Below are 15,533 nucleotides of genomic sequence, written 5' to 3' on the forward strand. Positions count from 1 at the left end.
ATAAACATTATTAGTAGATGGATCAGCTCTTGCAACATTCAGGTAGCAAAGGTGTACACTTTTTGAAATTTCTTGTCACCATTAAATTTTCACTGATGTGAGGCCTATCTGCAGAGATAACACATCCAGGAGGGAGTACCGGACATTCTTTTCCCCATTGACACTGCGACTCCTCAAGAGGGATTCCAAGGTGTTCCCAGGTCAATACACCTGGGAATGGCTCTTCCAATGGTTTCTGGAGTTGCCGTTGGATTTTTAGCCCAGAAGTTCTGGAAATGTCCTTGAAATTCCGTCTATGAATACCGTAAACGGGATGGGTACAAGACGTTTCCCCAGTGCATAGTCCAAAATAATTGAGTTCAACACACTGAAGCCAGAACTCTTGGTTTGGTGATACCAGATGGCCTTGTAAAAACAACACTGGCACTCAACATAATGCCACTTAGAACACAATTGCGAGCCTTTTCCGCATCCATAAAATATATGGAGCTGACAATCAGACTTCCATAACTCCCCTCAACAATTTCGCAAGGGTAAAGACCTGTTACGGTGTTCCAAGACCTGGGAAATATCCAGAGACTGTTTGTTCTGAGTCCGATGGTCAGTAGTCACACAGAGCCCTGGACCATAAAAGTTGACCTTGGAAAAGAGGCCGAAAAACGTGGAAAGAAAACAGGTTTTACTTATTGTTGCTACAGACAATCACAGCAACAGACTCAACAGACAGCAGTTAGACTCTCCTTTGCCTCAACAAAAGGGATCTACTGCAGGATCAGCTCTTGCAACATTCAGGTAGCAAAAGTGTACACTTTTTGAAATTTCTGCAACAGGTTGCTTCTTTTTAATCAGTAAGTGACATTCACTGTGATCCAGCATGTAGTGCTGATTCTTTTTCATCTCTTGCCAAAGAGTTTATGAACCCTGTAATTTACTTCAACCCCTGAGCAGCTGCAGAGAAAAGACTCTGTTAAACCACACGACTGACACATGCCATCACACAACTCCTGCTAAATCAGTTAACTCCTCACACATGATCCTGTTATCTCTATAGAAAAGCCCAGGCTGACTATCTGCTGGTTCATTTCTTATCCAGCTGATGACTGAAAAATCTTAACAACCTCTTCCATCTCTCCTCCACACTCCACATTGAGAAGTACTCTGATTCTGTCATTTTCACACTGTGGTTTCTCCACACGTCCCATGCGACATGTGGAAACCTGTGCGAGTGTGCACAGGTTTCCACATTGAATCCTCACTGGTCTATGCTGTGTCACTTTGTGCGGTGGAGTTGGCCACAGTTTACAAAGGCGGCCCTGACACTCCCACCGCTCCCTCTGCCAACCAGAAGGAGGGCTGCCACTGGCGAGTCAGGACTTCTCTCTCTTCACCTTCTGCTTCCACAGTGGCATTCATCACTGTGTTCCAGTAGCTGGAAGAGAGAAGGTAAGGCCCCGTGATTACATTGGTGTATTACTTAGTGGACTCCATGCAATGGATGTATTTCCAATCAGCTTTTAGAGACATGTTTGAGTATGGTGGTGCTTCGATGAACTCCTCAAATGTGTCATTTTTGTCTTCTTTCGAATGAGACGTTTCTACGTTCAGAGTTTATGTTTGGCCATAGGGTTCCAACAACCAGGACAACAGGACAAGCTAAATATACTGTGTACCAGAGTGCATGAAGCGCTGTGATTATGGGTCAGAGAAGTCTTTGACTTTTGGAGAAAAAGGCAACGATTCCTGTCTGTGTCTTTTGGCATTCAAAACCTACCCTGGTAGTTGAGTCTGTTTCCTGAAATAACGTCTAATTACAGCGTGAACATGTGCAGAAACGATGGAGAAGTATCCAGGAATGCTTTCTAAAATGGTCATTGGATAAGGAAGAGTCTGTGCATATGCATATGTCTTCTCCTATCCTCATATGTGTGCAGTTATCAGTCATTCAGTGGTTTTTGGGGATCCTCTTGAGACATCCACTGTGTCTTTGTAATGATACCTGTGTAAACTGTGGCAAACTGGAAAAGACTGCAGAAGCACTGGGCTGAATGTTGATTTCATTTTGGCAGGGAGCCGGACACTTATCATATATGTGTATATACATTCAGGGCATTCACACCCTAACCTTTGTTTTCGACAATTCATTTTGCAACTACAAACCTTCTATGTATTTTCCTATAATTTCAGTTGCTAGACCAACATATAATGAAATGGGAGGCAAGTTTTGTGTAACATAGATTTCTATTCTCAATTCTCCGAGAGAACCAAAGCTGTGCAGAGTCATTTTTCACTATAGCTACATTTGTAAGTCTTTTGGTGTTTGTCTCTACCAGCTTTAGAGAACTAGAGATTAAATTGTTCTCCCATTGTCCTTTGTAAAAGAGCTCAGGCTCAGCCAGTTTGGACAGGAGGCATGTGTTGGATTGGACTTTGACTGGATTGTTGTAACACATAAATATACTCTGATCTAAACTCAGAATGAACTGATGTAAAAATTTGGGCCAATATCAATATCCAATATTGATATTGCTGTTATGGTCAATAACTGAGGTTTACTTATATGTATTGCTCTACCCCTTCAACATAATGAAAAAATGACCAAATAAGCACTGAATCCTGCCCTGCATCACCATAACTGTCACAAAGCAAAGATCACATGACCAACCACCTCCGCTCTTCAAACACATATAAAAACAGCAATAAGAAGCATCAGCGATTAATATCAACACATTTTTACTTATTGAACCGATACTGATCTGATATGTTAATAAATGATCAGATAACGATGTCAATACAGATTTATTTAAACCAGAGGTGTCCAATTTTTTCTGATGTGCTTAAATCAAAAGTAACATAACTTTACAATTTTTTTTTATCTGCTCAATGACAAACTGAGCATGTAACATTTTTATTTAACAATTAAAGTTGTCAGATTGTTTTTGTTGGAAAGGTATATGTTACTAATTTTTAGAGCAATGTTTGCCTCAGTAAAATTAAGGCATCCAGTTTGCAGATCGTTTTGAGTTCAATTGTAATCTATTCTCAACAACAGTACCAGTATTTTGGGTTATGGTTCCTTCGAAGTTGGTAGAGCTGTTCCTTGAAGCAAGAAGGTTCTGGGTTCGATTCCCGGCCCCGGTCTTTCTGCATGGAGTTTGCATGTTCTCCCTGTGCATGCGTGGGTTTTCTCCGGGTACTCCGGTTTCCTCCCACAGTCCAAAAACATGACTGTCAGGTTAACTGGCCTCTCCAAATTGCCCTTAGGTGTGAGTGTGTGTGCATGGTTGTGTGTCCTGTGTGTCTCTGTGTTGCCCTGCGACAAACTGGCGACCTGTGTACCCCGCCTCTCGCCTGGAACATTAGCTGGAGATGGGCAGCAGCAACCCTCCCGACCCCTCTAAGGGACAAGGGTGTAAAGAAAATGGATGGATGGATGGATTCCTTCGAAGAAGCTTGCTGTATTTATCCAAGTTTGATACATGAATAGGAAGCAGATATGGATGCACCAAAGTTTGCTTTTGAGTAAAAGTCATTGGATAGATGCATTTATGAACTTAAAGATAATGCAAAATGCCTGGTTAATAAAGATAAATACTCTGTAGAAACCTGGGCCAGTTTCAGAAAGAGCTTAGAGGGGCAATAGCTCAGAGTCCTGAGTTTTGTGGGGGGTGCCCAGAAAAGTTTTTTTAAATGTATTTTTTGCACTTTACCACATATTAAACTCGTACATGGTGTGTAGTTTTTTATTTTATTGTATTTTTTTAGATTGTCGGATTTTATTATTTTAAGCAACATTCAAAGATGCCTGAGCCGCCTCAACTGGCTCCTCTTGATGTGAAGGAGCAGCAGCTCTACTCTGAGACTCTCCCAGATGACTGAGCTTCTCACCCTATTTCTAAGGGAGAACCCAGACACCCTACGGAGAAAACCCATTTTGGCTCTTGAATAATTAATAATAATGAATTATTAATTATAATTTAATTATATTATTAAATTATTATTTAATAATAATAAATATAATTATTGTAATAATATTTATTACGATAGTATAATAATAATAGTATTATTTACATTATCATATCAATAATAATAATAATAATAATAACAATACTACTACTACTACTACTACTACTACTACTACTACTAATAATAATAATAATAATAATAATAATAATAATAATAATAATAATAATAATAATAATTATTATTATTATTATTATTATTATTAATTAATTAATTAATTAATTAATTAATAATTATTATTATTATTATTTATATTCTTATAAATAATAAAATTATTATTTGTAAATGCCAACTTTGCATTAGATTGTCATTATTTACAAAATCATGCCAAGTTGGCATTTTTAATGGACGTTTAATGCAACTTTTAGAGCAACTTTGCATTGAAAATGTCATTATTTACCGAATGACACTTCATGACAACAGTCATAAACATTCATAAAGACATCTTTATGTTCATGACAGGCGTTATGTCATGTTTATGACGGTGTCATGTCAGTCTTACACACCCCTTCAAATAAAGTGTTACCTATGTTTTTATGGTTTGATGTTTATTTTGCGATTATAAATAAGTGATCAATGTGGTAGATTAGCTACTGCAGCTATTAGCTCACTAAACACTAAACTGCTGTACTGATGATCTGTCAGAGTTGGTGTTCAACTCGCCTTTTTTTTCTAACTGAACTGAAACAGAATTCCACACCACATCTACAAGTTAAGAATGTCAAAGTCAAGCTAGCATAACTGAATTACTTCCCTCTCCCTCCATATTTTTTTCTTAATTACCTTTTTCCTGACCTATTTATCTAGTGATAGTGTAGCAAAGCACTGCATCCCTTTGTCTTTTATCAGGCATACATTTAACATTTTGTGTGTTATATACACTGCTCAAAAAAATAAAGGGAATACTTAAACACTTAAGTGAACACTTAAGTGTTCTTTATTTTTTTGAGCAGTATATATATATATATATATATATATATATATATATATATATATATATATATATATATATATATATATATATGTCTTGCCCCTAGTGTGGTCGGGAGGGGTGCTAGTGTGGTCGTTACGGGCGAGAGGCGGGGTACACCCTGGACAGATTGCCAGTCTGTCGCAGTCAATACAATTATTCCATGACAAAAAAAAATCTAAAACCAGTTGTTATTATATCTATTTTTAAACATATTAGATGGTTCCTTATTTTTTTTAAAACCATATTACTTAGAGATATTGTGGATGGCGAAAAGAGTCACTTGTGGCTCTGGAACCACAGGTTAACCCCTGGGCTAGATGTTTCAACTTACTTCACTCCAGAGTGTTTTATCTCCTCTAACAGAGTTTCTTACAGGATTGCACTTATATATACACCTCAAGGTCTGTGTGTGTGTGTGTGTGTGCAGTTGTCTGTCCTGTCCATCCTTTTACTTGTTTTACTAATTTTTTTTAAGTTGAAATTTTGCGAAACTAACTCTCGAGTTTTGCAACAAGCAAGCACAGGTACATTTTAGCACTCCTTAAACTCAAACAAGCCAGTAAATGCACACAGTATTTCCAGAACAGCTAATTTTAGTCTAAGTTTCTTTTTATTATTTTTTTACGTAATGGTGGACGGCAACCCCAGCAGCATCTGCACATAAGGAATGCTGTGTGATCCTGCAGAGGCAGCTGATGTGGTCAGCGCACTGCACTTCATGGTTTTCCAGATGTCAGGTTGGGTTTTGGAGGAATCCCGTTTCAGAAGCCACCTAGCCACACATATGCGCCTCTAATGAATAATGAAGGTCTGAGGCACCGCACTGGGTTCAGAAAGGTGAATACTGGAGTGAGGGGTGTGTGTGGAGTTTTTGATGCTCTAAATAGAGATCAGTATGTCATAAATAGGCTCAATGTTTCTCTAGTTTTTTCCCTTCTCTTTAGAGCAACAGAGTGTCTGAGGGAGCAGTTGCTATAAAATAAGGATTTTATTCTGAAATAATGATAAAGTTATTACAGCGGTGACATTTTAAGATGGCTTATGTAGGTCTGAAGAGGCCAAGTTAGAGGTTGCTGATGGACTGATCAGCAGGAAGTTTCGGCAGTTTGCTAGTCCTACATGTATTATATGTGTAATACATATAATACATGAGTCTTTTGATCTCACTAAGGAGTGAGACCAAAAGACAAAGAATTCTAAAGAAATTATTCAGACATCCAAAACATTGTGGGCCAATATGTTGTGGTCTGATGAAAACAAGGCGGAGCTTTGTGGACAAAATCAGAACAACACAGAACAACACTGAGGATCTCTTAGAATAAAACCATAGCCACCTCAAAACATGGTGGTGGTGGCATCATGCTCAGGTGTCATTTTTGAACAGATGGAAATTAGGTTTTTGATTAAGGAATAGCGTCACATTTGATCCCACACCTCTAAGAACCCAACATGGTTGGACCAAAGTTGGCTGAAAAACCTACTTCTGGAAGTTGAGCAGAGGTGTTCTCCACATAAACAAACACACTCACAGAATTCAGTCCAATCACACAATAGGTTCACATTCAGAGAGGAGCAAAAAGAGGAATAAGAAGAGGTGGACAACACGAGTCTGAGAACAAAAAGATGCAATTTTTGTCACGCAACCTCCACCATGAGAACCAATTCCGTCAGTTTGGCTCAACCATTTAGGTATCTGTGAGAAATCTGAAGAGGAAGAAAGGTTTCCATTTTCTAGGTTTACAATAAGTCAGAGTTTGCTTTAAAAAGTCAACAAGAGAAACCCTTTAAAGGAGAAGTCAGAAAATCTGTGGGAATGTCCACATAATCCGATACATTTGAAAAAAGATTTGCAAGGCAGAGTAAATATTGCCAAGACCAAATAAACCATCTGAGATAGATGGACAGATAGATGATGCTGATAGAAGCCTACCGAAGAACACTGGGCTTTAAAACTGAATGAAAAGTGTTTGCATGAACCAAGTTGTTGCACTTTTAAATTATTTTATGTTTCCTTCCAGCATATTCTTTTAGTAAGTAAAATTTTACTGATATGTCATATTCAACAGGTAAAATCAGAAATTGCTTCACAAAACACAAAGGAAATGCTCATCAAACATAAGATTAAATTGATTTTTAGCTTCTTTTAAAAAAAAAAAATCAATGGAATCGACAACGTAAAAACAGTAAGAGAGAATTCCAGTTTTACTTACTTACTAACAAGTAATTAAGTAACTTACTTTGCCACCCCCCCACCCCCCCAAGTTGGTTCGTGCATGAGAGTGAAAAAGATTGTGAAAAAGATTGAAATCAAACGCTTTCCATTTTTCCTCATTTTTACAGGGAGGGGAACATACTGTTTTAGATCCAGTGTCCTTCATAAAAGAACAACAGCGTCAAACTTAGATTTTTTTTTTCAGCTTGTAAAAAATCTCATACGTGTCTTGACGCAATGTGCGTTTTTCTTTAGCAGCACATCGCAGGGCGGACGGAGAACAGGGATTACGAGGTTCCATTTCTCGTCAGCTCGTTGGTGTTGGGTTCCCTGCCAGCGCGCTGCAGCCCTCGCGGCCTTGTTTGTGTTTGTGCCTTCCCTGTCCAGCGCAACGCCCGCAATGTTGTTTTCTCTGGCCGGTGCTTTGCGGTCGGCGGAACCATGTGTGCTCTGAAGAAATGAACATGGAAAGAGCCGAGCAGTAAACGCTCTGCTGCGCTGTGTGAGCACCAGATGGAACAGGGTGAAAAGTCACGGAAGCAGTTTAATAAAGAGGACGGCAAGGAAGAAAAGACTGACCATTTCACAAGGCAGTCTGGATGCTCAGGCCATATATTTTATAGTGTGTGTGTTAACTAATGATTACAGCAGAGTTTGGTTATGAGGGCACTGATCTGTGTCCACAAACATTATGTGTCAAATACACGAAGAGCCTCATTCAGCCTCTTCTGGAACCTCTGCAGACAGACTGCGAAACCCACATTTCTTCTTGGTGCAGTTGCCATGGGAGAAGAGCACAGGTGCCGCTGCAGGTGCAAAGTTTGTCTACAAGTGGCAAAATGAAAACAGATACTGTATATTTCTAGTTTGTTGAATAATTTTTTTTAAATTGTGAAAAGCATATCAAAGGCAGTTTTATATGACACTTTATGAATATAATGCCTGGGAAGGCAAGGAGGCATCTTTTCATGTTTATTCTTTTACTGGCTTCATCTCAAATCCTGTGAACAATAACTTACTTTGACTTCAGAAAGGGGAAAAAATAGAAAGGTCCAATAATTTATTTTTGTAATTTATGGGTGTTTATGGATATATTTTCAGCTTCACTATGCTTCTGTTGCAGGCTCTGCTTCAGCTTGTTCTCTCTTACTCACTTATTCCATTAGCTCGGTCAAGAAACCCAACAGTCTCAGACAGAAACTAGTTCATCCCAAGGATGAAACTCCTCAACACAAGCTCAATGGAAAGGTACATTCAGTCCAACTCAGACCTCTCCATTGGACAAACTAAACAGAAGTGGATGACTCAAGAAAGATCAACAAAAACATCGGGTCAACAGTCAGCAGTCAATCAATATTATTTGTATAGCAGATTTCAGCAACAAGGCAGTTCAAAGTGTTTTACACATTAAAAACCTAAAAACATCATAAACACTTCATACAGTCTTCAATTGTGAAACTAGTAACCGACATGACATTTTGTCGAGTGCCATCGTTAGAATCATCAATACACATCAAATATGTTCCATTTATTATGATTCAAAAACAACTCTGACCAGGTGAGATTTAGTCTTGATTTAAGGGAATTCAGTGTTTCAACTGTTTTGCAGTTTTCTGGAAGTTTGTTCCAAACTTGTAGTGCCTAAAAGCGAAATGCCATTTCTTCATGTTTGTGAAAGGAACCATCTGTGTTAGCTATGAAAAACCAACACTAAACAACTGGGATTTCATCTTTCTAACACCTACTCTGCAGCCTCGACTCATCTCCCTAAGAGGGTTCTTCAGCAGTCTGCACCTTGGGACATGTGACCAAAATAACTAACATGGTATCATTTGGGACATGTTGGAATCATTAAGCAGCAACAACTCAAACACTAAGCTGAACAGAGGCTATAGCCAGTGACTCATATGTCTGAATTGGACCTTTAATGACCCTAATGTCCCTAATGATGTGGTTGTTCAGACTACTATTTGTAAGCCTGTTACTTTCAACCATGTTCAGAACTGAAGAACCCTTTTGGACGACAGGCGAAACATTTTACAAGGGAAATTATACAGCTGCCCTTGAGCATTTAGGAAGTAACAAAACTTACATCGATGAACTTCAAAGTGCATGTCAATTTGCTAAAATGCTTTTTTATCTGTGTTTACAACAGGTTGTGATTGAGCAGAAGACGAACTCCTCAAAAGAAACATGTTGCTGTGGTCAGTATGGAGTGTGATGTTGCTTCTGTTAGCAGCAGAAGCTGCGGAGAAAGAAGATGTCCGAGCCGGTACGGATGAAGTTGTTACACTCTACTGTTCAAGAAATAGACACACTGGACTACTAAAGTAGTATGACATGGAGGAAACTCTGAATTGATTCGGAAGTTTTTTTGCATGTATTTCTATGTGTGCCCAGGGTGCAGCACAGCTGTAAATGACCTGGTGTACATTGTTGATGGTTCTTGGAGTGTCGGCCCGGATGACTTTGAAACCGCCAAGCTATGGCTCATCAACATCAGCAGCCAGTTTGACATCAGTCTTCATTATACGCAGGTAACACCAACATGAAAAGTAAAAATACTTTTCACGTTGGTGTCTGGAATCTAAGTGTCATATTCTTAACATCAACCGTATATGTATATGGAGACCGTATAATTCGACTACTATGAAAATTTACAAAGACAAATCATGGTGTATGATGCTTCTTCCCAACTCAACGTGTTTCTGCTGTAGGTGGCCGTGGTCCAGTACAGTGACACACCCCGACTGGAAATACCGCTGGGGACGCACCATAGTGGAGTACAGCTCATCCAGGCCATACACAACATCAACTACCTGGGAGGGAATACGCAGGTAAAACACCAGGGGCGTGTCTTTTACCGCAATGTGTGTCTTGACTTATAGCGCCGTCCAATCCCTTTGGCACCCCTGGTAAATATGTATACACAGCTTTAAAATATACCGATCTTTAATTGTGGTCAAAGAATTTCATATTGAAAAAACAATTAAAATTAAACTTTGATTTGAGCTTATTGATGCAGTTTGGGAAAAGGTAAACTTTCTCTACGCCATTCTCTAAAATGTGAAAAACAAGAGAACATGTCTTTCAAGTAAGGCAGCTGTACAAGAATCTTCACACACACCATAAATGGCTACAGAAAACAGTTAATATCTAAATCTGGCGTCTACAGTTTAAAAGAACTCGAACTGCAACAAATAAGAACATCTGAGGACTAGAGCTATGGAGATTATAAGGTAAAAAAAACCTTCAAAGCATGCACTAAAGTCCCTTCTCCATTGTGAAGTCTCACTCTAGCTAGTCAATGTTTGGTTTAGTTCTAGCAAAGTTGAATGCGTTACCATTGATATTATGTTCCTCGTTATGTGGGCATGAAAATAAATGTAGGGAGGAATGTGGGAAACTGGCCAGCAGTTTCTCTGAAATTTCTTGATGGATTTGTTCGCTGTGGATTGCTACGTTCAGTGGATGCTGTATGTGCTCTTCCACCACAATTGGTGAAAAGGCTTGAACCTCAAGGTTTGACCATGAAACCAGATTCAAAATGGTGGGGTGAGATGTTGTTGTTGACGTAAATCCACAGGCCAATCAATAAGTGAAGTCTGCTGTCAATCAAATCTTTTATGTGCAATTCCCAGCTAGATTAGACTTGTATAAAGTGGTTCCAAAAAAACGGGGAGAAACTGCACAGGTTCTGCACATAACAATGAATCTGGGGAAGTTTAAGCCAAGAGCATGGAGAAGGGGCTTTAGAGAACTGTGTGCCCATTTGGGGATCATCAGGTCTCCATAACAACCATTCAAAGCAATAAACATGCCACCCAAAATTTAGGAAGCAATTTGTCTCCAATCCTAACAAATGTGAACATGTGGCGTTTGCTAAATTACTGTTCAGTTACTTGAATTTAACTGAGCATTTCAGCAGACAAAGAGCTTTGGAACCATATTAGACAGCATGGAGTCTTTGCCTATTTGAAATTCAGTCTTTTATTACTTATTAAAGTATTTTAAACAGGCAGTAATATGTAAAATTAACTTTTTTGAGCTTCACATCGTTATAATATTGTTTCCTCAATAAAAACATGCCTTGATTTATTCATGCATGTTTGAGAAGCCTTTTAAACTCCATAGCAATCATTCAGCTGCACTAAATGACTGAGGGAACCTCACCCATCCACCCCCACCCACCTTGGTGATGAAGCTCCTTCTTGGAGATGCAGTTTCCAAGCTTTAGAGCTTCCGCCTCAAAGAGCAGCCTTCCCAGGTGACTCGCCCACTCAACTCCTTCAGACTAGCCAGCAGCAATTAGCAAACACTTGGTGGAACTACACATCTGCAGAGCTCACTACATGAGCTACATCTCAGAGCAATGCTGGTAACAACATTGTAAATTGTAAAGTTTTAATAGAGGAGTCATGTGATGACTTCCTGGAAGCAGACTTTCTTAAAGAGACAGAGACCCTATTTCAAAGCATTAAATTATGGAGTCAAATTTCTTTTAAGTCTTGTTTAATATGTACAGCTCTGGAAGAGACCACTTAAAATTATCAGTTTGTCTGAGTTTACTTTTAATAGGCACATGTTTGAGTAATATGATCATTGTTCATTTTATTCTATGAACTACTTACAACATATCTCAGAAATTCCAAATGACTTTCTGGACTCAGAGTTTCTTAAAGAGACAGAGGCCCAATTTTAAGTCAAATGTCTTCTCATATGTATCATATATGATATCTGTAGTACTTTTTACATGTGATAAAATGACACTAAGTGTCTAGAATATACATAATATCGCTCCTTTAAGAAAAAAGTTTTTTATTGTAAGTAAATACACTAATAGAACCCTACCCACTGTCTAAACAATACTGAGGACCTGACCAGAATAGAAGAAAGACAGCAGGACAATGTAAATAAAGATTGTATGGCTTAGGTCATTTGTCATCATTGGGTACTTCTGCGAAGTAATTATCCAAATCATTTGGCTAAATCAACACAAAACGGACTGAGCAAAAATCTCCACCTTCTTCCATGGATTTTAGCAAACATCCCTAAAGGATTTGAGAGATTGTACAAGGTGGAATAGTTAAAGACCCCTCTTTCTGTGTGTGCTGCAACAATATGAAATTGGTAGATTATGAATGCCATGGCAGTCAATAATTGTAGCGCAAGTGATTTAAAAAAAAAAGCAAAAAAAACTCAACAATTTTTTGCAAATGTGTAATGGAATAAAATGCCCAAAATTTAGAGGCTGGGTTTGACACTGGGTTACTGCCATAAAGAATTTTTCTGAAAGCCCTCTTTAACAGTGGCACAATTACAATGAAGAAAAGAAACTAGACAGTACAAAAATATATTGACTTTTTGTATTGTCAACCAATACCAGAAAATGCTGCTCATTTATTTGATCTGTTTCTTTTGTTGTAAAAACAAATCACATTGTGTTGTAGGCACTTTGTGCCAGGAGACACAGACATCAAAACACAAAATCAACAAAAGCAACAAAACAGAATCAGCAAAGCCATGACAGGACATCAGATGGGATATTAAATCAAAGGGTTTGAAGCTGAAATCATTCACATGAAATGAGCTGAAGGAAGAAGAAACAAATGAAGAGCTGTACAACAAATGAGCCCTACAAGGTTTCAGAGACAGAAGGCAGTGAACACATTTCATCCTGACTGCAATGGATGTGAAAGTGAAGGAATATTACTTGATATTACCGTCCATCCACACAGGGGTCAAAGGGTGACTGCTGCCTGTTTCCAGCGCTCACTGGGCGAGATGTAGGGTACCACCTGGACAGTTTGGTATTCTCACTTAGAACAATATAAAATCTTTTTTTTCTTGTCATCTTTCCTACTTTTAAGTCCTAAATCTAAAGTTAAAGACTTGGGCTGGTTGTGGAAACAAATGTTCCATTCAGATAGGAGTTTATGCTGCAGTGTCCCTAAGCAAACCAAAAAAAACAAACAGAAAAGTAAAAGGGGTTTTATAATTTTAATAAACATTCTATAAATGGACAAATATGATTTTGAGCTCAGTAAGTTGATATTGTTCTATCTGCTGACAGATTAGTGAAACAGAAAATAAATGCCTGAGGTACAAAACACACCCCTTGATTAAATTTTACATTCAAACACAATTTTTTGGGAGTTTTATGTGACAAACCAACTCAAGGTAGTACATAGGTTTTTACAATGTTTGAGATATAAACACCTTACAGAGCTGTGTGAGCTGTGTGCATTTGTATGCAGTTTGTAATGAATACAGTCAATAATGATAATAAATTTGGAATACTGTATTGTTTGATAAGTAGGATCAATTGGAAATTATTTTTCTGCAAAGTGCCTTTTGTTGTGAATTGGCGCTATATAAATAAACTGAGTTGAATTTAAGCTGAATTTAAATTACACACAGATGGAACCAGATCACTAATAAGGTGACTTTTTAAGGATAATGACTTTGTTCTTGTAATGTATGGGTATCAGAATTAAAAGCATCCCACACATTTAATATTTTTTTATACACAAAAAACTGAAAACCACAAATTATCTCAATGCCATATTAGCTTTATGTGCCACTTTTTCTTACTGTATTACATAAAATTTTAGTATTTTAAAGTGGTTGTACAGTAAAGTTGTAATGAAAAAGTTAAGGTGGAACTGGATCGTAAACACATTTCTGATCTTTTTATTGCATTTTATCTGGTTTGTTTATTGGTTTGGATTGTTTCTGCAGACTGGCAGGGCCATCAAGTTTGCAGTGGACCATGTGTTCTCTGCCTCCCAGCGGATCAGCCAGGTCAAGAACCGTATAGCGGTGGTTGTCACAGATGGAAAATCTCAGGATGATGTGGTAAATGCAGTCCAATATGGACGTATTAAATGACTTGGAAAATTATTTGAAGAGGTTATCTTCATCGATTTTACGTTTTCTCCCTCAGGTGGATGCAAGCATGGAGGCTCGAGCTCAGGGTATTACGGTGTTTGCAGTGGGAGTTGGCAGTGAGATCACCACCTCAGAACTGATTTCTATTGCCAATAAGCCGTCGTCTACATATGTCCTGTATGCCCAAGATTACACCAACATCGACCGGATTCGAGACTCAATGGAGCAGAAACTATGTGAAGGTCAGCAAATTAAGTTATTTGAAGTGCATTGCTTTATTAGTGGTATGTTATTGGTCTTTTTGATATTCAGATTTGTTAGAGTTAAGGGCATTTTTTCAAGCAGCATCAAAATTTCAGTGTAAACATGTGTAATATTTGTGTTCATTTCTTTAATATTTTCCCTCTACTTAAAGAAACACTTTTTTGTCAAGATGACAATCCAGAATAAAAAAATGCAATACCCTTTCAGGGCAGTAGGTGGCAATAATGTTGATATTATTGCCACCTTAAAATATAACTGTCAAACATCTATTGGTTGTATTAAATATAAAAAAATGACTGGAAGCCAAATGTAACTTGTTTAGTACTCAACATTATTTTGTAACAAATGTAGCCCAATGTCTAACGCCAACAAGATGAGGAAACTATGCACAAGGCCAGGTTAAGAATACTCTTTATTTCAATTACAAGATTAAAGTTGTACAACATTAAAGTCAACATACTATGAGAATAAAGTTGTAATGATACTATTTATTCAATTTGTCTATTTAGCTCTAAACTAAACCAAAGCAAATCCATAAAACTCCATCATGGTGATGGATAGCCATGTTATTATTGTATAAATGGTGAGAACTCTAGCCTTGTCATGCTAGCTAGCAGATACTAGCAAATCAATTCGCATTTTACCCTATTGAGCCCTAAGCTAAACCAAAACAAATCTATAAAACTCTACCATGGTGAGTACCTTCAGTACAACGCTAAGAATCAAATTTGACAAGTTTAAGTTGCATGTTTTTATTCTACTCTCGGCTACAACTAAGTTATTATTGTAGGAATGGTGAGAACTCTACTCTTGTCATGCTTAGACAAGAGTAGAAAGGCTAGCTAACAGATACTAGCTGGCCTTTCAAAAAGAGAACATGCTTTTGGTTGTAACTATTTCAATGTGTTCCACTTATGAATAACCTGTCTCTTCAGAATCGGTTTGCCCCACAAGGATCCCAGTGGCCTCTCGTGATGAGAAGGGCTTTGAGCTGATGTTGGGTATGAACATTCAGAAGAAGGCCAAGAAGATTTCTGGCTCCCTTGCTTCAGAGGCAGCCTACGCTCTCACTTCCTCCACAGACATTACCGAGAACACCAGGTATCAAGGCGTCTAAATCACCTTTTTATTTAATCAATCATGTAACAATTTAATTATCTTTAACCCATTTCT

The 15,533-nt window shown here is 38.0% G+C and overlaps 1 protein-coding gene across 1 annotated transcript in view; it reads left to right on the forward strand.

The window, feature by feature from the left end:
• Positions 1-1,249: 1,249 nt before the first annotated feature.
• Positions 1,250-15,533, forward strand: part of LOC103482359 (uncharacterized) — a 62,857-nt gene continuing 48,573 nt past the window's right edge. Inside the window, exons 1-7 of the mRNA XM_008438486.2 lie at positions 1,250-1,443; positions 9,361-9,477; positions 9,606-9,742; positions 9,923-10,042; positions 13,947-14,063; positions 14,152-14,338; positions 15,296-15,461. Of these exons, the coding sequence (XP_008436708.1) occupies positions 9,399-9,477; positions 9,606-9,742; positions 9,923-10,042; positions 13,947-14,063; positions 14,152-14,338; positions 15,296-15,461 (806 nt within the window). The 5' untranslated portion in view covers positions 1,250-1,443; positions 9,361-9,398. The remainder of the gene's footprint in view (positions 1,444-9,360; positions 9,478-9,605; positions 9,743-9,922; positions 10,043-13,946; positions 14,064-14,151; positions 14,339-15,295; positions 15,462-15,533) is intronic.

Source organism: Poecilia reticulata, chromosome 20, assembly GCF_904066995.2.
Source record: "Poecilia reticulata chromosome 20, P_reticulata-male-v2, whole genome shotgun sequence".
In the NCBI taxonomy this organism is placed as follows: domain Eukaryota; kingdom Metazoa; phylum Chordata; class Actinopteri; order Cyprinodontiformes; family Poeciliidae; genus Poecilia; species Poecilia reticulata.